Raw genomic sequence first — 21,869 nt, forward strand, 5'->3', positions numbered from 1 at the left:
AGCTAAACTTTCCTAAGCAGCTCTTTAGGAGAGCCACCTAGATTGCACCCTTCTCGGCCGGGCACAAAATCTAACTGGCTTGGAGGAGGGTCATAGGGGGAGGAGCCAGTGCACACCACCTGATCCTGAAGCTTTACTTTTTGTGCCCTGTCTCCTGCGGAGCCGCTATTCCCCATGGTCCTTTCAGGAACCCCAGCATCCACTAGGACGATAGAGAAATAACTATTTTGAAATATAAATGGTTTGGGGTTTTTTTGTCATTTTGGAAAAAACATTTAATCCAGTTTATGACTGAACCATAAGTGTGTGTCATTTGCAGCAACCAGATCCAGTATCCATGCTTTGGGTAGTATAAAATTTCCCAAGTGCAGTTCAAGTAGTACCATCATACAAATGTTGAACTTCATTCAAAGTATTCCCACAACTGCAACAAAACTGGCAGTAGTTTTCATACATCCCCAAAAAATCATTATAGAGTTAGTGCTATTGTCAATGAGAACTACTATAGCTGTACAGACAATCAGAAAAAAAAACCCTCAAAGGTTGGGGTTCATGATACGTGGTTGTCAAGCCATGTAAACCAAGTAAAAGGAACAATACTTAATGCTTTAAATACCAAACGTTAACCCAGTGTGGTGCAATGGAAAATGTAGTGGTGGCTGTGGAACATATCTCGAATAAGTACAGTGGTTCTAGACAAATAATAGAAAAGAGGAGAAGTTAATTGTTGGGTGCTAAAAAGGAAGGTAGCAAGCAAATATTGGGACAATATCAACTTGCTGGATACATACTGGCAGATATAATAGCCAATCACTTGATCGGCCAATATAACTTTTGCTGATCTGCAGGTGTGTACAAGCAATAATGTCTATGTAAGACATCTTTCACAGATATATTGCTTCTGCTGTGCAACACAGTAGATGGAAAAATGTATCTGCAAATATATTGGTGCATCTTTCTTTATGTATAAACCACCACCATCGGCAGATATCTGCGGAGTGATTGAACTGCAGATATATATCTGCCAGTGTGTACCCAGCTTAAGGATTTGGTAGCTAATAGATTGTGACCAATAAAGCCATAAAGGTCATTACTGATTAAAGGGGAGTGGATTTTTAGATGTACACTAAAAAGGTCTACAGTCAATAGTTCTACCACAAATCGTAAACAATAATTACGTCGACAGAGTCACAAGGTAGACAGTAGAAAAGGTTGACAGGCTCAAAAGGTCAACACGGAAATGGTTGACACAAATAAGATAAACACCTTTTTTGGGGGGTGTTTTGTCACTATTCTGCCACAAACAACCCCCAGTAGTATACCATGTCCCCTTGCATGGCAAGTGAACTTCGGGCAAGGTGACTCACTCCACTACCACTGCGCTCTGCACAAGTTACTATTCCCAAACATAGTACACAAGGATGGTAAATTATGAAAAAGTTGGGGGGGAAACTTGTGTCGACAAAATATAGTATGTAGACCTTTTGACCCTGTCGGCCTAATGCATGTCTACCATTAGTGGTCGACCTATTGAGTGTAGACCTTCTTAGTGTAAATCTATAGACTGGATACCGGTTGAAGTGAGAAAAAATGAATAATACCCAGCATGCTTGAGGGGAAAAAATAGGATTTTAATTACCTACCGGTAAATCCTTTTCTCGTAGTCCGTAGAGGATACTGGGGTCCATTTAGTACCATGGGGTATATACGGGTCCACTAGGAGCCATGGGCACTTTCAGAAATTGCTAGTGTGGGCTGGCTCCTCCCTCTATGCCCCTCCTACCAGACTCAGTCTAGGAAACTGTGCACAAGGTGAAGGACTTACTTAGAGAAGGATAGATAAGGCTAGTGGTGAGATTTCGAACCTGCACACACACACACAACAAGAGAAAAGCTATGGTAACCCAATTTTAAACAGGAACAGCAACGGCTGAACCAACATTACTTAACCAAGTAATAGTGCAGGAAGAACGAAGCACCGGGTGGGCACCCAGTATCCTCTACGGCAGACATGTCCAAACTGCTGCCCTCCAGCTGTTGTGAAACTACATATCCCAGCATGCCCTGACACAGTTTTGCTGTCAGAGAATGATAAAGCTGTGTCAGGACATGCTGGGATGTGTAGTTTCTCAACAGCTGGAGGGCCGCAGTTTGGACATGCATGCTCTACGGACTACGAGAAAAGGATTTACAGGTAGGTAAGAATACTGGGGTCCATTTAGTACCATGAGGAGGTACCAAAGCTCCCAAACCAGGTGGGAGAATGTTAAGGTTCCTGCAGAACTGATTGACCAAACTGAAGGTCCTCAGGGGTCAAAGTACCGAACTTGTAGAACCTAGCAAACGTGTTCGTACCTGACCAAGTAGCTGCTCAGCAGACCTGTAAAGCCGGAACACCCCGGGCAGCCACCCAGGAAGAACCAACCGACCTAGTACAGTGGGCTGGTACAGATTTTGGACACAGCAAACCTGCCGTGGAATAAGCATGCTATATAGTAAGCCTGATCCAGCGTGTAATAGACCGCTTTCAAGCAGGACACACAATTTTATTGGGATCATAAAGAACAAACAGCGAGTCAGATTTTCTGCGACGATCTGTACGCTTTACATATACCTTTAAAGCCCTCACAACAGCCAAAGACTTTGAAGTAGCAGAGGTGTCGGTGACAACCGGAACCACAATAGGTTGGTTGATGTGAAATGCGGACACCACTTTAGGAATAAATTGCTGATGAGTTCTGAGTTCAGCTCTGTCCTCATGGAAAATTAAATAGGGACTTTTGTGAGACAAAGCCCCCAGCTCCGACACACGTCTTGCCGAAGCCAAGGCCAACAGTGTGACAGTCTTCCACGTAAGATGTTTTACGTCCACCTCCTGTAAAGGTTCAAACCAGTTCGATTGGAGGAACTGCAGCACCACACTGAGATCCCAAGGTGCCGTGGGAGGCACAAAAGGAGGTTGGATGTGCAGAACACCTTTCACGAACGTCTGGATTCCACCATAAAGTTCGCCATAGAGTCCTGTATATGCTGCAGGAGTAAGACAAAAAAAACCCTTAGACAAGGAATCCAACCCCTCAATTAGGTTACCTGACCATATTACAATGGCTTTTATGATCCACACACATGCAGTAGTGGGTCTTTGGGCCTTACCAGCACAATGTGTACAATGCTTTCAGTGTAGTCTCAATTTTACGATCAGCCGTGTCTTTTAGGGAGGCTGCACCAGGAACAGGCAATACAATTTTTTGTGACAGTCTAGAGACTGATGCGTCCACTATCAGTGGATTTTCCTATTATTTTCTATCCTCCAGAGGAAAGGGAAAAGATGAGAGTAACCTTTTAGGGATCTGAAATTTCTTATCAGGATTAACAGACGGTTCTTTAAACAAGATATTCAATTCCTTTGACACAGAAAAAGTGACTGAGGACTTCTTTTTTACATTAAAATAAGATTCCTCACACTCCTCTGACACCTTATCAGGAATTTGCAGAGCATCTCTGATAGCCTCTGCAATGGGCTCTACACATTGGCCGATCCGCCGCCGAGCTGCCCGACGGCAGATACAGCCGACAGGTGTCCCGGCGGCGGAGGGGCAGTGACGGGGGAAGTGAAGTTTCTTCACTCCCCCCGTCACCCGGCTGCATTGAAGTGCAGGCAAATATGGACGAGATCGTCCATATTGGCCTGCATGTACAGCCGACGGGGGACCAGCGATGAACGAGCGCAGGGCCGCGCATCGTTCATCGCTGGAGCCTCCACACTCAAAGATATAAACGGTATCTTGTTCATTTATGAACGAGATCGTTCATATCTGACTGATGTCGGCCAGTGGGTAGAGCCTATAAGAGCCTTTATTCCTTGTGACAGAGCCGCACCCCCCCCCCCTCCAAGTCCAGCTCACCCTGCTCCAAGTCTGACCCCTCAGCGTCAGATTGCAGGATATGGGCCAGAGATCGCTTTTGCGGACAAATGGGAGGGGATTGAGACGCTGTTTTGGGGACCGAGTACCTGTTCATATACCCATCCACAGTCTATTTTAAGTATTGCGTCTCTTTCTCATTGCAGGACAATTTTGTAGAAAGAGTGGAGATCATTCCTTTAAGAGAATTAACCCTCTCCAATTCAGCTAGGGGTGGCGGCGTGCTGCGGGAATGTACGCTCGCCGTGGTGGGGCATGCGAATAGTTCCCTCAGGAGCTCAGTGTCCTGTCAGCGGGAAACCGGACCATTAAGCCTTCAAGAGGTTGGGCCGTTCTCCCCCCAAGTCCCACAAAGCAGGCAGGCTGGTGTCAACCAGCCCTGCTTGAAAATAACAAACATAGAAAATAAATGCTGAAAACTCTTCAGGAGCTTCCTTCAGCGAGACCGGCTCCTCCGGGCACATTTTCTAATCCAAGTCTGGTAGAGGGAGGAGCCAGCACACAGTATCCAATTCTTAATGTGTCCATGGATCCTAGTGGACCCGTCTACACCCCTTGATACTAAATGGCCCTTAGTATCCTCTAGGACGTAAGAGAAAGTATGTGAACATGTAGGATATACTTAAGTATAAGGCTATTGTTGCACCTTTGTGGACATTTTTTTTGTGTGTGTGTTATAGATTTATCTACTACATAAATCACAAGAGCATCTACCCAATTCTAAAGTTAATTTATGTATTCTATTTGCAAAAAAAAAAAATAAGCCTATTGACACACCAGGCACAATGAGAAAATAAAAATAAAAAATAAACTAGTGTCAAAAATAAGATTTTAAACCTACCGGTAAATCTTTTTCTCCTAGTCCGTAGAGGATGCTGGGGACTCCGTAAGGACGGGCTCCGCAGGAGACATGGGCACTATAAAGAACTTTAGAATGGGTATGCACTGGCTCCTCCCTCTATGCCCCTCCTCCAGACCTCAGTTAGAGAACTGTGCCCAGAGGAGACTGACAGTACGAGGAAAGGATTTTGGTAATTCACGGGCAAGATTTATACCAGCCCACACCATCCACACCGTATAACATGGAATATACGCAACCAGTTAACAGTATGCAACAAACAGTATCAGGCAAAGACTGATTTCAACTGTAACATAACCCTTATGTAAGCAACAACTATATACAAGTCTTGCAGAAAATAGTCCGCACTGGGACGGGCGCCCAGCATCCTCAACGGCAGGGGTTCTCAAACTCGGTCCTCAGGACCCCACACAGTGCATGTTTTGCAGGTAACCCAGCAAGTGCACAGGTGTATTAATTACTCACTGACACATTTTAAAAGGTCCACAGGTGGAGCTTTATTTCACTTGTGATTCTGTGAGGAGACCTGGAAAACATGCACTGTGTGGGGTCCTGAGAACAGAGTTTGAGAACCTGTGCTCTACGGACTAGGAGAAAGATTTACCGGCAGGTTTAAAATCTTATTTTCTCTTACGTCCTAGAGGATGCTGGGGACTCCGTAAGGACCATGGGGTTTATACCAAAGCTCCAGACCGGGCGGGAGAGTGCGAGTGACTCTGCAGCACCGACTGTGCAAACGCAAGGTCCTCATCAGCCAGGGTATCAAACTTATAGAACTTTGCAAAAGTGTTTGAACCCGACCAGGTAGCTGCTCGGCAAAGCTGTAAAGCCGAGACGCCTCGGGCAGCCACCCAAGAAGAACCCACCTTCCTAGTGGAATGGGCCTTTACCGAATTTGGTAACGGCAATCCTGCCGTAGAATGAGCCTGCTGAATCATGTTACAGATCCAGCGACCAATAGTCTGCTTAGAAGCAGGAGCGCCAACTGTGTTGGCTGCATACAGGACAAACAGTGCTACTGTTTCCTAACCCGAGCCGTCCTGGCTACATAGATTTTTAAGGCACTGACTACATCTAGGGACTTGAAGTCCTCCAAGTCACCCGTAGCCACAGGTACCACAATAGGTTGGTTCATATGAAATGATGAAACCACCTTGGGCAAAAATTGAGGACGAGTCCTCAACCCCACTCCATCCACATGGAAAATCAGATAGGGGATCTTGTGAGACAAGGCCGCCAATTCGGACACCCGCCTCGAAGATGCCAAGGCCAACAACATGGGTGTGGTTCATCAAATCGACAGTATCTAGGTCGACACTGTTTAGGTCGACCACTATAGGTCGACATGGATGGAAGGTCGACAGGGTTTCTAGGTCGACATGTGCTAGGTCGACATGGATGGAAGGTCGACAGGGTTTCTAGGTCGACATGTGCTAGGTCGACATGAGGATTTTATTTTTTTTTTGGTGTCGTTTTCTTCGTAGAGTGACCGGGATCCCAAATTAGTGCACCGCGTCCGCTCGCCATGCTTCGGACATGGTGCCTTCGCTCCGCTACCGCTTCGCTCGGCACAGATTACCGTTCCAATCGTAGTCCAGGTGGATGGTTAAGTATGAAAAAATTCAAAAAAAGAAAAAAAAAATGTGAAAAACTCATGTCGACCTTTAGACCTGTCGACCTAGCACATGTCGACCTAGAAACCCTGTCGACCTTCCATCCATGTCGACCTAGTGACTGTCGACCTATAGTGGTCGACCTAAACATTGTCGACCTAGATACTGTCGATCTTCAGACAGGATCCCAACAACATGACCACCTTCCAAGTGAGAAATTTTAATTCAACGGTCTGAAGTGGTTCAAACCAGTGAGATTTTAGGAACCGTAATACCACGTTAAGGTCCCATGGTGCCACTGGGGGCACAAAAGGAGGCTGGATGTGCAGCACTCCCTTTACAAAAGTCTGGACTTCTGGGAGAGAAGCCAATTGCTTCTGAAAGAATATAGATCGGGCCGAAATCTGTACCTTAATGGAGCCTAACTTCAGGCCCATATCCACTCCTGTCTGTAGAAAGTGGAGAAAACGGCCCAGACGGAAATCCTCCGTAGGAGCATTCTTGGCTTCACACCAAGAAACATACTTCCTCCAGATACGGTGATAATGTTTTGCAGTCACCTCCTTCCTAGCCTTTATCAGCGTAGGGATAACTTCTTCCGGAATACCTTTCCCAGCTAGGATTCGGTGTTCAACCGCCATGCCGTCAAACGTAACCGCGGTAAGTCTTGGAACACGCAGCGCCCCTGCTGTAACAGGTCCTCCCCGAGAGGAAGAGGCCACGGATCTTCTGTGAGCATTTCCTGAAGATCTGAGTACCAGGCCCTTCGAGGCCAATCTGGAACAATGAGTATTGTCTGCACTCTTTTTTTCTTATGATTCTTAATACTTTTGAGATGAGAGGAAGAGGAGGGAACACACAGACCGACTGAAACACCCATGGTGTCAACAGGGCGTCCACCGCTATTGCCTGAGGGTCCCTTGACCTGGCACAATACCTCCGAAACTTCTTGTTGAGGCGTGACGCCATCATGTCTATTTGAGGAATTCCCCAAAGACTTGTTATCTCTGCAAAAACTTCTTGATGAAGTCCCCACTCTCCTGGATGGAGATCGTGCCTGCTGAGGAAGTCTGCTTCCCAGTTGTCCACTCCCATAATGAAGACTGCTGACAGAGCGCTTACGTGATTTTCCGCCCAGCGTAGAATTCTGGTGGCTTCCGTCATTGCCACTCTGCTCCTTGTCCCGCCTTGGCGGTTTACATGAGCCACGGCTGTGACGTTGCCTGATTGAATCAGAACCGGCAGGTCGCGAAGAAGATTCTCCGCTTGTCGTAGGCCATTGTATATGGCCCTTAATTCCAGTATGTTGATGTGTAGACAAGCCTCCTGGCTTGACCATAGTCCCTGAAAATTTCTTCCTTGTGTGACTGCTCCCCATCCTCGGAGGCTCGTGTCCGTGGTCACCAGAACCCACTCTGCAGCCACCACAGGAGAGACACCCTAGCCCTGGGGGACAGGCTTATTTTCTGATGTATTTGTAGATGGGACCCGGACCACTTGTCCAGAAGGTCCCACTGAAATGTCCTCGCATGAAACCTGCCGAATGGGATGGCCTCGTAGGCTGCCATCATTTTCCCCAGAACTCGAGTGCATTGATGAACACACTCTTTTTGGTTTTAGCAGGTCTCTGACCATGTTCTGGAGGTCCTGGGCTTTTTCCATCGGGAGAAAAACCCTCTTCTGTTCTGTGTCCAGAATCATGCCTAGGAATGATAGTCGAGTGGTTGGAATCAACTGTGACTTTGGCAGATTTAGAATCCAACCGTGCTGTTGCAGCACTCTCAGGGAGAGCGACAGGCTTTTCAGCAATTGATCTCTCGATCTCGCTTTTATCAGGAGATCGTCCAAGTACGGGATAATTGTGACTCCCTGCCTGCGCAGGAGCACCATCATCTCCGCCTTCACCTTGGTGAAAATCCTTGGGGCCGTGGAAAGCCCAAACGGCAACGTCTGAAAATGGTAATGACAGTCCTGTACAGCGAATCTCAGGTACTCCTGAGGTGGATATATGGGAACATGAAGGTATGCATCCTTTATGTCTAGTGACACCATAGAATCCCACCCTTCCAGACTGGAGATCACTGCCCGGAGCGATTCCATCTTGAATTTGAACTTTAAGTACCGGTTTAGGGATTTTAGATTTAAAATGGGTCTGACCGAGCCATCCGGCTTCGGGACCACGAACAGCATTGAATAGTATCCTTTCTTCTGTTGGACTAGTGGAACCTTGATAATCACGTGCTGTTGACACAGCCTTTGAATTGCAGCTAACACTACTGACCTCTCTGGGGTAGAAGCTGGCAAGGCCAACTTGAAAAATCGGCGAGGGGGCACCTCTTCGAATTCCAGTTTGTAACCTTGGGATACCATTTCCATCGCCCAAGGATCCACGCCTGACAGAACCTAGACCTGGCTGAAGAGTCGAAGATGTGCCCCCACCGGTGCGGACTCCCTCAGTGGAGCCCCAGCGTCATGCGGTTGATTTAGTAGAAGCCGGGGTGGACTTCTGTTCCTGGGAACTAGCCGAAGCAGGCGTTCTTTTCCCTCTACCCTTACTTCTGGCGAGGAAGGATGAGCCCCGACCTCTTCTGGACTTATGCGACCGAAAGGACTGCATCTGAAATTGTGGTGTATTCTTTTGCTGTGGGGGGACAAAAGGCAAAAAAGTAGATTTACCCGCGGTAGCTGTGGAAACCAGGTCCGCGAGACATTCCCCAAATAAAACTTCACCCTTGTAAGGTAAAACCTCCATATGCTTCTTTGAGTCAGCATCACCCGTCCATTGGCGGGTCCACAGGGCTCGTCTAGCAGAAATCGCCATGGCGTTGGCTCTCGCACCTAGCAGCCCAACGTCTCTTTGAGCGTCTTTCATATATAAGACTGCGTCTTTAATGTGACCTAAGGTCAATAAAATGGTATCCCTATCTAGGGTATCAAAGTCAGCTGACAAGGTATCTGTCCAAGCTGCAACTGCGCTACATACCCATGCCGATGCTATTGCCGGTCTGAGTAAAGCACCCGTATGCGTATAAATTGATTTTAGAGTCGTTTCCTGTCTGCGATCAGCAGGATCCTTGAGGGCTGCCGTGTCTGGAGACGGTAGCGCCACCTTCTTGGACAAGCGCGTTAAAGCCTTGTACACCCTGGGCGAGGATTCTCACCGTACCCTGTCCTGTGCAGGGAAAGGATACGCCATAAGAATCCTCTTGGAAATCTGCAGTTCTTTGTCTGGAGTTTCCCAAGTTTTTTCAAATAACTCGTTCAGCACATGAGATGGAGGAAAGGTTACCTCAGGTTTCTTTTCCTTTATACATGCGCACCTTCGTGTCAGGGACAGAGGGGTCATCTGTGATATGCAAAACATCTTTTATTGCAATAATCATATAATGAATACTTTTGGCCACCCTTGGGTGTAACCTTTCATCATCGTAGTCGACACAGGAGTCAGAATCCGTGTCGGTATCAGTGTCTGCTATTTGGGATAGAGATTTTGAGACCCTGAAGGGCCTTGTGACAGTCAAAGCCATGGATTGACTCCCTGCGTTTTCCCTGGACTCTGCTTTGTCCATCCTCTTATGTAATAAGGTCACATTTGCATTCAAAACATTCCACATGTCCAACCAATCAGGTGTCGGCGTTGCCGACGGAGACACCACAATCATCTGCTCCACCTCCTCCTTAGATGAGCCTTCCGCTTCAGACATGTCGACACACTCGTACCGACACCCCCACACACACAAGGATATAATTATATGGAGACAGTTCCCCAATAAGGCCCTTTGGAGAGACAGAGAGAGAGTATGCCAGCACACACCCAGCGCCAACTGACACTGGAAACAAATTCCCAGATAATATAGCGCTTTTATATATAATTATCTGTATAATACACTCACTGCGCCTTACAAATGCCCCCCTCTTTTCTGCCCTGTGTCACCGTGTTCAGCATGGGAGAGTCCGGGGAGTCAGCTTCATTGCAGTGCTCTGTGGAGAAAATGGCGCTGGTTAGTGCTGTGGAATCAAGCTCCGCCCCCTCCAGCGGCAGGCTTCGGTCCCGCTCAATTTTGTAATACTGGCGGGGGATTTTTATATCTACTGCCTCTGCAGCCTATATATATGTATTTGCCAGTCCTAGAGGTTTATATTGCTGCCCAGGGCGCCCCCCTGCGCCCTGCACCCATCAGTGCCTGCAGTGTGTGTTGTGTGTGGGAGCAATGGCGCGCAAGCGTTACCGCTGCGCGCTTACCTCAGGAAAGATCTGAAGTCTTCTGCCGCCTTTGAAGTCTTCTTACTTCTTATACTCACCTGGCTTCTGTTTCCGGCTCTGTGAGGAGGACGGCGGCGCAGCTCTGGGACGAACGGCAAGGGGAGACCTGCGTTCCGACTCCCTCTGGAGCTAATGGTGTCCAGTAGCCTAAGAAGCAGAGTCTATCAGTAAAGTAGGTCTGCTTCTCTCTCCTCAGTCCCACGATGCAGGGAGCCTGTTGCCAGCAGTGCTCCCTGAAAATAAAAAAACCTAACAAAATTATTTTTTCAGAGAAACTCAGGAGAGCTCCCTGTAATGCACCCAGTCTCCTCTGAGCACAGGAACCAACGGAGGTCTGGAGGAGGGGCATAGAGGGAGGAGCCAGTGCACACCCATTCTAAAGTTCTTTATAGTGCCCATGTCTCCTGCGGAGCCCGTCTATACCCCATGGTCCTTACGGAGTCCCCAGCATCCTCTAGGACGTAAGAGAAATCTAACTTCTAGATAATGAAGGTAGACTTCTACTTAACAGAGATTTAATACATTTTCATTAACTCTCCAAATCAAGATTAGAATTAAAGTTAAAAGTACAAACTTACCTGCTCGTTGACCTTAGCATGTGAAGGTCCGTGATGAATGAGTAGACGTACAATGTGAGCATCTCCCTTCCATGCTGCCAGATGTAATGGGAAACATCCTTTACAGTCTGCAATATTTGTTACAGCTTCATTCCTCAAAAGAACCTCCACCACTTCCCTATTGGAAAAAAGAAGTCACAATATTAGCCTATGTAGATTTTATATTGCGGAATATGTAAATGAACAAAGATGGTATGGAACACTGTGTGCATGAGGAGTGTGAGCACTTTAAATCAGGAATCGTCGTCTGTGTTCCTCCTCCCTTAAACCAATAATTGGCAGTAGCCCGTCAGTTATATTTAACCAGGCACCACATAGGAGCAGGAAAAACAATAAACATCGTCATTTTGGAATGTTTTTATAGATTAAAACTATAGGTTCTTGATTCTGCTTCTTTCCGAGTCTGATTATGAATTCACTGTGTGTATGATTATTTTATTTTGTAACTTTTTAACTAATGATGGATTGATCTGACAGGAGTTACCGATTGTCTCGTTAATAAGGTATAAATACATTGCTTACTCAGCTCACAAGTCACCTTGATAAAGTTGCAAGGCTCAGCAGCGAAACGCGTTGGTGTGCTACCTGTCACCCTATTCCTCAGGACTTACCTACTAGTGCCTACACCAATACTGGACTATCGTTCTTTCCATCTGTGTGGACGATCTCCTGCCAATTATTGATTGGACTGTAACAATAAAGACATCCGTATTTCTGGTGAGGACAATCATGGAACAGCTTTCTATTTGCGGGACCATCCTCCAGCGGTTGCTATACAGACTCACTTTGCATCTTTGGACTGGGCTGTCAGTGCTAAAGAAGTATGAATCGTCTGCTTTTTGAATTATTTCTCCAGTTTGAACAAGCACAGCTGAGAAAGATTACTATTGCTGGGTGACACAAACTCTGTTTTATGCCTCTATGTGTTTATGTATGTACGCTATGAATTTTAATATTAAATCATGTGTACCTATTTCAGACAATACATCCTATTAATTTAGCGCTGACTTTTTGCTCTTTTCCTTGTTTGTTTAATTAATAGGAGTGACTAACCCTACTTTTCAGCAGCTGCTTATTAGAAAACCAGTCCATAATTTAGCGCCTGACCCTTAACCTACTGGTTAATTTCACCACATGGGAGCATAGATGGGAAAGAATATGGCCTTCCTAACACATCAAATAACAGTGGTTACAAAGAAGACACGTATAAAGGGCAGTGTGGCCGGAGACCAGGCCCACATGGCCAAGATGGCAGACTGGCACTGAAAGTGTTAACAATCATTCTGCTGAGCCATTTTTTTCAATGGACCAATCAGTGCTAAGGTGCCAGTTGTAAATGTAACAGCTGTTAGCAAAGAGCATGACTGCAGTCAGGAGCGCATAGTCCCAGGCTGCAGTGTAAAGCTGTCCTCTGCGTAATGCTGGAACACGGCATAGGCCAGTTCCAGCGCTAAGAGTTGGGACTAGTGTTAACAGCAATGCACACCTACATAAAATAAACTGAATTAAAAATATATATTGATGTAAAGTACTGTAGATGAACTGCCGTGCCTCGGTGTATAAAGCAGAGTATTATTTAATAGCCTCTGTGACCGGACAGTCCTGTACGAAAGCCCTCACCGCTTTCGCGTTCAGTCCCCAGTACACAGAATGGATATTTAGGTCACGTCGGACCTAGCCACACAGGGGATTCCCGCTTCCCATCAGTAACCGTCTGTTACTGACTCCACCCACTGCGCAGTGGGCAGGTTTACGCTGCCACCACCAAACTCCTAACCTGCCGTGACGTTTGGAACCACGGTTCTGCTCTGTATGCATCGACACGCCGCCTTACCACACCTGTGCGGTGTTGCCGAATCCCCAAACGTTGCCTGCCTAAGCACAACACGGTAGCAGGCCGAAGGAAGAGCTTGGAGGCGCTGGTTACACCCTGAACAGGAAAAAAAACGGAGCTAGGTTTCACCTAGCCCTGCAGGTCCCAAGATGAAGCGGTCGCCTTAAGGCAGAAGATCTTTATTTGTCCAAATAGTTCTGAAAAGAACTTCAGCAATACAGCAGATGTTTACAGCAGAAGAAAATGGTATAATACACTCTGAAGCTCACAGGCCTCCTCTTTTTATACAGTAAAACCACAATGCATCTCAGGGTGTAGTCCTCCCTGAGCCCTATCCATCCAATCAGGATAACTTACAAAATCTAAATAAACTAAATTTTAAAAGGATATAAGTGCATTTAGCAATTTCCTCCTTCCTGTCACAAACAAAGTTTGGTATAATTTAAACTCCATTCCTTGCCACCTGGGAGTTTATACTTCGCTATTGATACATTTATCACATAGCTTCAAAATACGGTTTGTATTTGATTTCCCAAACAAATGTTTTTTCATACTTTTCCTGTCATACACAAAGTTCTTGTAATGTAAACATAATCTGCACCCTACATAACGCAGCCTAGGAAATGTTACATCAAACTGTTGTTAAACGAAACCCACAAGTTTGCATTCATAAAACACAATCTAATTAACATGCTTCTGTCTCATTCACATCTCCATGCAAACCCAGTTTTTGGGCTTACAACAGGAAAGACTGTAAACACAACCAGTCTTCTTTCCAAACCTTCGTTTGTATCTCAAAGAAAAGGTTTGGCCACCAAAAGGCTGGCTAATTGACACTTACTTGTACATAGCAAGTCTGGAGCTAGGACAATTACCATATGACTGGCTATGTACAAGGTGCTGAAGAATAATCAAAGCACTTTAGAATCAAAATAACTCATACTGTACTTTTCTCATAAGTGCCCTCTGTCCATGCAGTTCATAATTCTCCAACTACGCACAGCGCAGAGATATAAAATGTTAAGATACATTATTAATCATACATTTAGTTATGTATATCGCATGGTGTCTAGAGCTAAGTGTTCCTTTTTAAAATGGCACCTAGTGCCCATTTATCCATTTAAATGGGGCATGGCAGCTAAGGGTTAACCCCTTCAGCGCCGCGGCTGCCATTACACATGTGGCTGGGGGTCTCTCCGGCCACAGTCTAACATGTCTAAATGTTTATATTTAAGATGTATTTAAATATTTAAAGAAAAAACTGTATAAGGAATCTTCTGTGACAGTAGGAAGTGAGATGGTAATTGTCCTTTCACCAGCCAGAAGGATTGGTAGTAACTTAAAAAGGCTTTTCATTGAAATGCAAACTATTGGGTCTCCTGTATCTCTCTATGTAAAGTGCTCATTAGGTTTTGGTGTAAAAAAAAATGTGTTCATTTTCATGAATTTCCTGTACAGTTGTTACAGTTATATGAAAGGAAGGAGGAAATTGTTTTAGCCAGTTGCTCAGTTCCTTTGAAATGTAGAATGAATTTATTAATATTTATTAATATGTTGTAAGATAGTTGGTCTGACTGACAGAGTCCGAAAAGGCATATAGCAGAGGATTTCCGCATGCTGTGTGTTGTCTCTTCTCAGGGTTGGCTGGTTTAAACCAAATAACTTTTTTTTATTAAAACCACTCTGGTATTTTTATTATGCTGTTACTACAGGCACGGCGCTGAGACTTATTGAAAAAGGCCTATTATACAAAAAAAAATAAGAATTTACTTACCGATAATTCTATTTCTCGTAGTCCGTAGTGGATGCTGGGGACTCCGTAAGGACCATGGGGGGATAGCGGCTCCGCAGGAGACTGGGCACAAAAGTAAAGCTTTAGAACTACCTGGTGTGCACTGGCTCCTCCCCCTATGACCCTCCTCCAAGCCTCAGTTAGGATACTGTGCCCGGACGAGCGTACACAATAAGGAAGGATTTTGAATCCCGGGTAAGACTCATACCAGCCACACCAATCACACCATATAACTTGTGATCTAAACCCAGTTAACAGCATGATAACCGAGGAGCCTCTAGAAAAGATGGCTCACTACAGCAATAACCCGATTTTTTTGGTAACAATAACGATGTACCAGTATTGCAGACAATCCGCACTTGGGATGGGCGCCCAGCATCCACTACGGACTACGAGAAATAGAATTATCGGTAAGTAAATTCTTATTTTCTCTGACGTCCTAGTGGATGCTGGGGACTCCGTAAGGACCATGGGGATTATACCAAAGCTCCCAAACGGGCGGGAGAGTGCGGATGACTCTGCAGCACCAAATGAGAGAACTCCAGGTCCTCCTCAGCCAGGGTATCAAATTTTGTAGAATTTTACAAACGTATTTGCTCCTGACCAAGTAGCTGCTCGGCAAAGTTGTAAAGCCGAGACCCCTCGGGCAGCCGCCCAAGATGAGCCCACCTTCCTTGTGGAATGGGCTTTTACAGATTTTGTCTGTGGCAGGCCTGCCACAGAATGTGCAAGCTGAATTGTACTACAAATCCAACGAGCAATAGTCTGCTTAGAAGCAGGAGCACCCAGCTTGTTGGGTGCATACAGAATAAACAACGAGTCAGATTTTCTGACTCCAGCCGTCCTGGAAACCTATATTTCCAGGGCCCTGACAACGTCTAGCAACTTGGAGTCCTCCAAGTCCCTAGTAGCCGCAGGCACCACAATAGGTTGATTCAGGTGAAACGCTGAAAACCACCTTAGGGAGAAACTGAGGACAAGTCCTCAATTCCGCCCTGTCCGAATGGAAAATCAGATGAGGGCTTTTACAGGATAAAGCCGCCAATTCTGACACGCACCTGGCCCAGGCCAGGGCCAACAGCATGACCACTTTCCATGTGAGATATTTTAACTCCACATATTTAAGTGGTTCAAACCAATGTGACTTTTGGAACCCAAAAACTACATTTAGATCCCAAGGTGCCACTGGAGGCACAAAAGGAGGCTGTATATACAGTACCCCTTTCACAAACGTCTGAACTTCAGGGACTGAAGCTAGTTCTTTTTGGAAGAAAATTGACAGGGCCGAAATTTGAACCTTAATGGACCCCCATTTCAGGCCCATAGACACTCCTGTTTGCAGGAAATGTAGGAATCGACCTAGTTGAAAATTCCTCCGTCGGGGCCTTACTGGCCTCGCACCACGCAACATATTTTCGCCAAATGCAGTGATAATGTTTTGCGGTTATATCTTTCCTGGCTTTGATCAGGATAGGAATGACTTCATCCGGAATGCCTTTCTCCTTCAGGATCCGGCGTTCAACCGCCATGCCGTCAAACGCAGTCGCGGTAAGTCTTGGAACAGACAGGGTCCTTGCTCGAGCAGGTCCCTTCTTAGAGGTAGAGGCCACGGATCCTCCGTGAGCATCTCTTGAAGTTCCGGTTACCAAGTCCTTCTTGGCCAATCCGGAGCCCGAATATAGTGCTTACTCCTCTCCATCTTATAATTCTCAGTACCTTGGGTATGAGAGGCAGAGGAGGGAACACATACACTGACTGGTACACCCACTGTGTTACCAGAGCGTCTACAGCTATTGCCGGAGGGTCCCTTGACCCGGCGCAATACTTGTCGAGTTTTATAAACATGTGGAAGACTTCTGGGTGAAGTCCCCATTTGCTGACAGTGCTATCACATGATTTTCCGCCCAGCGAAGAATCCTTGCAGCTTCTGCCATTGCCCTCCTGCTTCTTGTGTCACCCTGTCTGTTTACGTGGGTGACTGCCGTGATGTTGTCCGAATGGATCAACTCCGGGTGACCTTGAAGCAGAGGTCTTGCTGAGCTTAGAGCATTGTAAATGGCCCTTAGCTTCAGGATATTTATGTGAAGTGATGTCTCCAGGCTTGACCATAAGCTCTGGAAATTCCTTCCCTGTGTGACTGCTCCTCAGCCTCGCAGGCTGGCATCCGTGGTCACCAGGACCCAGTCCTGAATGTCGAATCTGCGGCCCTCTAGAAGATGAGCACTCTGCAACCACCACAGGAGAGACACCCTTGTGCTTGGTGACAGGGTTATCCGCTGATGCATCTGAAGATGCGACCCGGACCATTTGTCCAGCAGGTCCCACTGGAAAGTTCTTGCGTGGAATCTGCCGAATGGGATTGCTTCGTAGGAAGCCACCATTTTTCCCAGAACCCTTTCATTGATGTACTGAGACTTGGCTCGGTTATAGGAGGTTCCCGACTAGCTCGGATAACTCCCTGACTTTCTCCTCCGGGAGAAACACCTTTTTCTGGACTGTGTCCAGGATCATCCCTAGGAACAGACGACGAGTCGTCGGAATCAGCTGCGATTTTGGAATATTGAGAATCCAATCGTGCTGCCGCAACACTACCTGAGATAGTGCTACACCAACCTCCAACTGTTCCCTGGATCTTACCCTTATCAGGGAATCGTCCAAGTAAGGGATAACTAAAATTCCCTTCCTTCGAAGGAGTATCATCATTTCGGCCATTACCTTGGTAAAGACCCGGGGTGCCGTGGACCATCCATACGGCAGCGTCTGAAACTGATAGTGACAGTTCTGTACCATAAACCTGAGGTACCCTTGGTGAGAAGGGTAAATTGGGACATGAAGGTAAGCATCCTTGATGTCCCGAGACATCATGTAGTCCCCTTCTTCCAGGTTCGCAATCACTGCTCTGAGTGACTCAATCTTGAATTTGAACCTCCGTATATAAGTGTTCAAGATTTTAGATTTAGAATCGGTCTCACCGAGCCGTCCGGCTTCGGTACCACAACAGTGTGGAATAATACCCCGTTCCCTGTTGCAGGAGGGGTACCTTGATTATCACCTGCTGGGAATACAGCTTGTGAATGGCTTCCAAAACTGCCTCCCTGTCAGAAGGAGACATCGGTAAAGCGACTTTAGGAAACGGCGAGGGGGAGACGTCTCGAATTCCAATTTGTACCCCTGAGATATCACCTGAAGGATCCAGGGGTCTACTTGCGAGTGAGCCCACTGCGCGCTGAAATTCATTGAGACGGGCCCCCACCATGCCTGATTCTGCTTGTAAAGCCCCAGCGTCATACTGAGGGCTTGGCAGAGGCGGGAGAGGGCTTCTGTTCCTGGGAACTGGCTGATTTCTGCAGCCTTTTTCCTCTCCCTCTGTCACGGGGCAGAAATGAGGAACCTTTTGCCCGCTTGCCCACGAAAAGACTGCGCCTGATAATACGGCGTCTTCTTATGTTGAGAGGCGACCTGGGGTACAAACGTGGATTTCCCAGCTGTTGCCGTGGCCACCAGGTCTGAAAGACCGACCCCAAATAACTCCTCCCCTTAATAAGGCAATACTTCCAAATGCCGTTTGGAATCCGCATCACCTGACCACTGTTGTGTCCATAACCCTCTACTGGTAGAAATGGACAACGCACTTAGACTTGATGCCAGTCGGCAAATATTCCGCTGTGCATCACGCATATATAGAAATGCATCTTTTAAATGCTCTATAGGCAATAATATACTGTCCCTATCTAGGGTATCAATATTTTCAGTCAGGGAATCCGACCACGCCAACCCAGCACTGCACATCCAGGCTGAGGCGATTGCTGGTCGCAGTATAACACCAGTATGTGTGTAAATACATTTTAGGATACCCTCCTGCTTTCTATCAGCAGGATCCTTAAGGGCGGCCATCTCAGGAGAGGGTAGAGCCCTTGTTCTTACAAGCGTGTGAGCGCTTTATCCACCCTAGGGGGTGTTTCCCAACGCACCCTAACCTCTGGCGGGAAAGGATATAATGCCAATAACCTTTTAGAAATTATCAGTTGTTATCGGGGGAAACCCACGCATCATCACACACCTCATTTAATTTCTCAGATTCAGGAAAACTACAGGTAGTTTTTCCTCACCGAACATAATACCCCTTTTTGGTGGTACTCGTATTATCAGAAATGTGTAAAACATTTTTCATTGCCTCAATCATGTAACGTGTGGCCCTACTGGAAGTCACATTTGTCTCTTCACCGTCGACACTGGAGTCAGTATCCGTGTCGGCGTCTATATCTGCCATCTGAGGTAACGGGCGCTTTAGAGCCCCTGACGGCCTATGAGACGTCTGGACAGGCACAAGCTGAGTAGCCGGCTGTCTCATGTCAACCACTGTCTTTTATACAGAGCTGACACTGTCACGTAATTCCTTCCAACAGTTCATCCACTCAGGTGTCGACCCCCTAGGGGGTGACATCACTATTACAGGCAATCTGCTCCGTCTCCACATCATTTTTCTCCTCATACATGTCGACACAAACGTACCGACACACAGCACACACACAGGGAATGCTCTGATAGAGGACAGGACCCCACTAGCCCTTTGGGGAGACAGAGGGAGAGTTTGCCAGCACACACCAGAGCGCTATATATATACAGGGATAACCTTATTTAAGTGTTTTTCTTCTTATAGCTGCTGTATTTTTAATACTGCGCGTAATTAGTGCCCCCCTCTCTTTTTTAACCCTTTCTGTAGTGTAGTGACTGCAGGGGAGAGCCAGGGAGCTTCCCTCCAACGGAGCTGTGAGGGAAAATGGCGCCAGTGTGCTGAGGAGATAAGGCCGCCGAGAAGGGGGCGGAGCCTATCTCCCATTTTTCTGTGTATTCTGGCAGGGGTTAAATTCATCCATATAGCCCAGGAGCTATATGTGATGCATTTTTTGCCATCCAAGGTGTTTTTATTGCGTCTCAGGGCGCCCCCCCAGCGCCCTGCACCCTCAGTGACCGGAGTGTGAAGTGTGCTGAGAGCAATGGCGCACAGCTGCAGTGCTGTGCGCTACCTTGTTGAAGACAGGACGTCTTCTGCCGCCGATTTTCCGGACCTCTTCTGTCTTCTGGCTCTGTAAGGGGGCCGGCGGCGCGGCTCTGGGACCTATCCATGGCTGGGCCTGTGATCGGTCCCTCTGGAGCTAATGTCCAGTAGCCTAAGAAGCCCAATCCACTCTGCACGCAGGTGAGTTCGCTTCTTCTCCCCTTAGTCCCTCGATGCAGTGAGCCTGTTGCCAGCAGGTCTCACTGAACATAAAAAACCTAAAACTAAACTTTTCACTAAGCAGCTCAGGAGAGCCACCTAGTGTGCACCCTTCTCGTTCGGGCACAAAAATCTAACTGAGGCTTGGAGGAGGGTCATAGGGGGAGGAGCCAGTGCACACCAGGTAGTTCTAAAGCTTTACTTTTGTGCCCAGTCTCCTGCGGAGCCGCTATCCCCCCATGGTCCTTACGGAGTCCCCAGCATCCACTAGGACGTCAGAGAAATAGGATTTTAATTACCTGCCGGTAAATCCTTTTTTCGTAGTCCGTAGAGGATGCTGGGGTCCATTTTAGTACCATGGGGTATAGACTGTTCCGCAGGAGCCTTTGGCACTTTAAGACTTTTCAACAGTGTGAACTGGCTCCTCCCTCTATGCCCCTCCTCCAGACCTCAGTATAGGAACTGTGCCCGAGGAGACGGACATCTTCGAGAGAGGAATTACTATTAAACTTGTGGCGAGATTCACACCAGCTTACACCATCCATAAACATCATGTCGGCTAACATGGCCTTTAACATAACCCATGCCAACCAGCATGCATAACGCAACAGCTGTTAACAGCTAAACAAATGAAAAAATGTGCAGAAAGATAAACGTAATCAGCAGGAAAAATGAGCACTGGGCGGGCGCCCAGCATCCTCTACGGACTACGAGAAAAGGATTTACAGGCAGGTAATTAAAATCCTATTTTCTCTTACGTCCTAGAGGATGCTGGGGTCCATTTTAGTACCATGGGGATATACCAAAGCTCCCAGTACAGGCAGGAAAGTGCTAATGTTCCTGCAGAACTGACTGACCAAATTGAAGGTCGTCAGCAGCCAAGGTGTCAAACTTCTAAAACTTATCAAATGTGTTTGTACCCAACCAAGTAGCAGCTCGGCAGATTTGCAAAGCCGAGACCCCCCCCGGGCAGCCGCCCAGGACGAACCCACTTTCATTGTAGAGTGGGCTTTTACCGAAGTCGGTAACGGCAATCCTGCCGTGGAATGAGCGTGCTGAATGGTACACCTGATCCAGCGCGCAATAGTCTGCTTAGAAGCAGGACCCCCAATCTTGTTGGGGTCATAGAAGACAAACAGAGATTATGTTTTCCTTATTCGAGCCGTTCATGCAACATAGGTCCTCAGCGCTCTGACGACATCCAATGACTTTGAAACGGATGAGGTGTCAGAAGTTACTGGCACCACCACAGGTTGGTTGATATGAAAAGAAGACACAATATTCGTAAGAAAGTGCTGACGTGTTCTCAGTTCAGCCCTATCTTCATGAAATATCAAATAAGGACTCTGTGACAGAGCTCCTAACTCAGACACTCGTCTGCCTGAAGCCAAGGCCAACAGCATGACCACTTTTCAAGTGACAACTTTAACTCCACCTCTTGCAGAGGCTCAAAACAGTCCGATTTAAGGAACTGCAACCCCACATTAAGATCCCATGGCGCCGCAAGAGTCACAAAGGGAGGTTGGATGCGCAGACCCCCTTTCACGAACGTCTGGACCTCAGGAAGAGAAGCCAATTGTTTCTGAAAGAAAACTAACAAGGCCGAAATCTGAACCTTGATAGATCCTAATCTCAAACCAGCATCCACAACTGCCTGTAGAAATAAGAGAAGTCGTCCTAATTGAAACTCCACCGCAGGAGACTTCTTGGATACACACCAAGATACATATTTTCTCCAAATACGATAGT

General features: G+C 46.8%; 1 protein-coding gene across 6 annotated transcripts in view; it reads right to left on the minus strand.

The window, feature by feature from the left end:
* ANKS1A (ankyrin repeat and sterile alpha motif domain containing 1A) overlaps positions 1–21,869 on the minus strand; it is a 599,988-nt gene that overhangs the window by 440,453 nt on the left and 137,666 nt on the right. For all 6 annotated transcript variants that reach the window (XM_063954919.1, XM_063954917.1, XM_063954921.1 and 3 more), the window contains exon 3: positions 11,238–11,394. In XM_063954919.1, the coding sequence (XP_063810989.1) occupies positions 11,238–11,394 (157 nt within the window). The remainder of the gene's footprint in view (positions 1–11,237; positions 11,395–21,869) is intronic.

The sequence above is a fragment of the Pseudophryne corroboree genome, chromosome 2, assembly GCF_028390025.1.
Source record: "Pseudophryne corroboree isolate aPseCor3 chromosome 2, aPseCor3.hap2, whole genome shotgun sequence".
In the NCBI taxonomy this organism is placed as follows: domain Eukaryota; kingdom Metazoa; phylum Chordata; class Amphibia; order Anura; family Myobatrachidae; genus Pseudophryne; species Pseudophryne corroboree.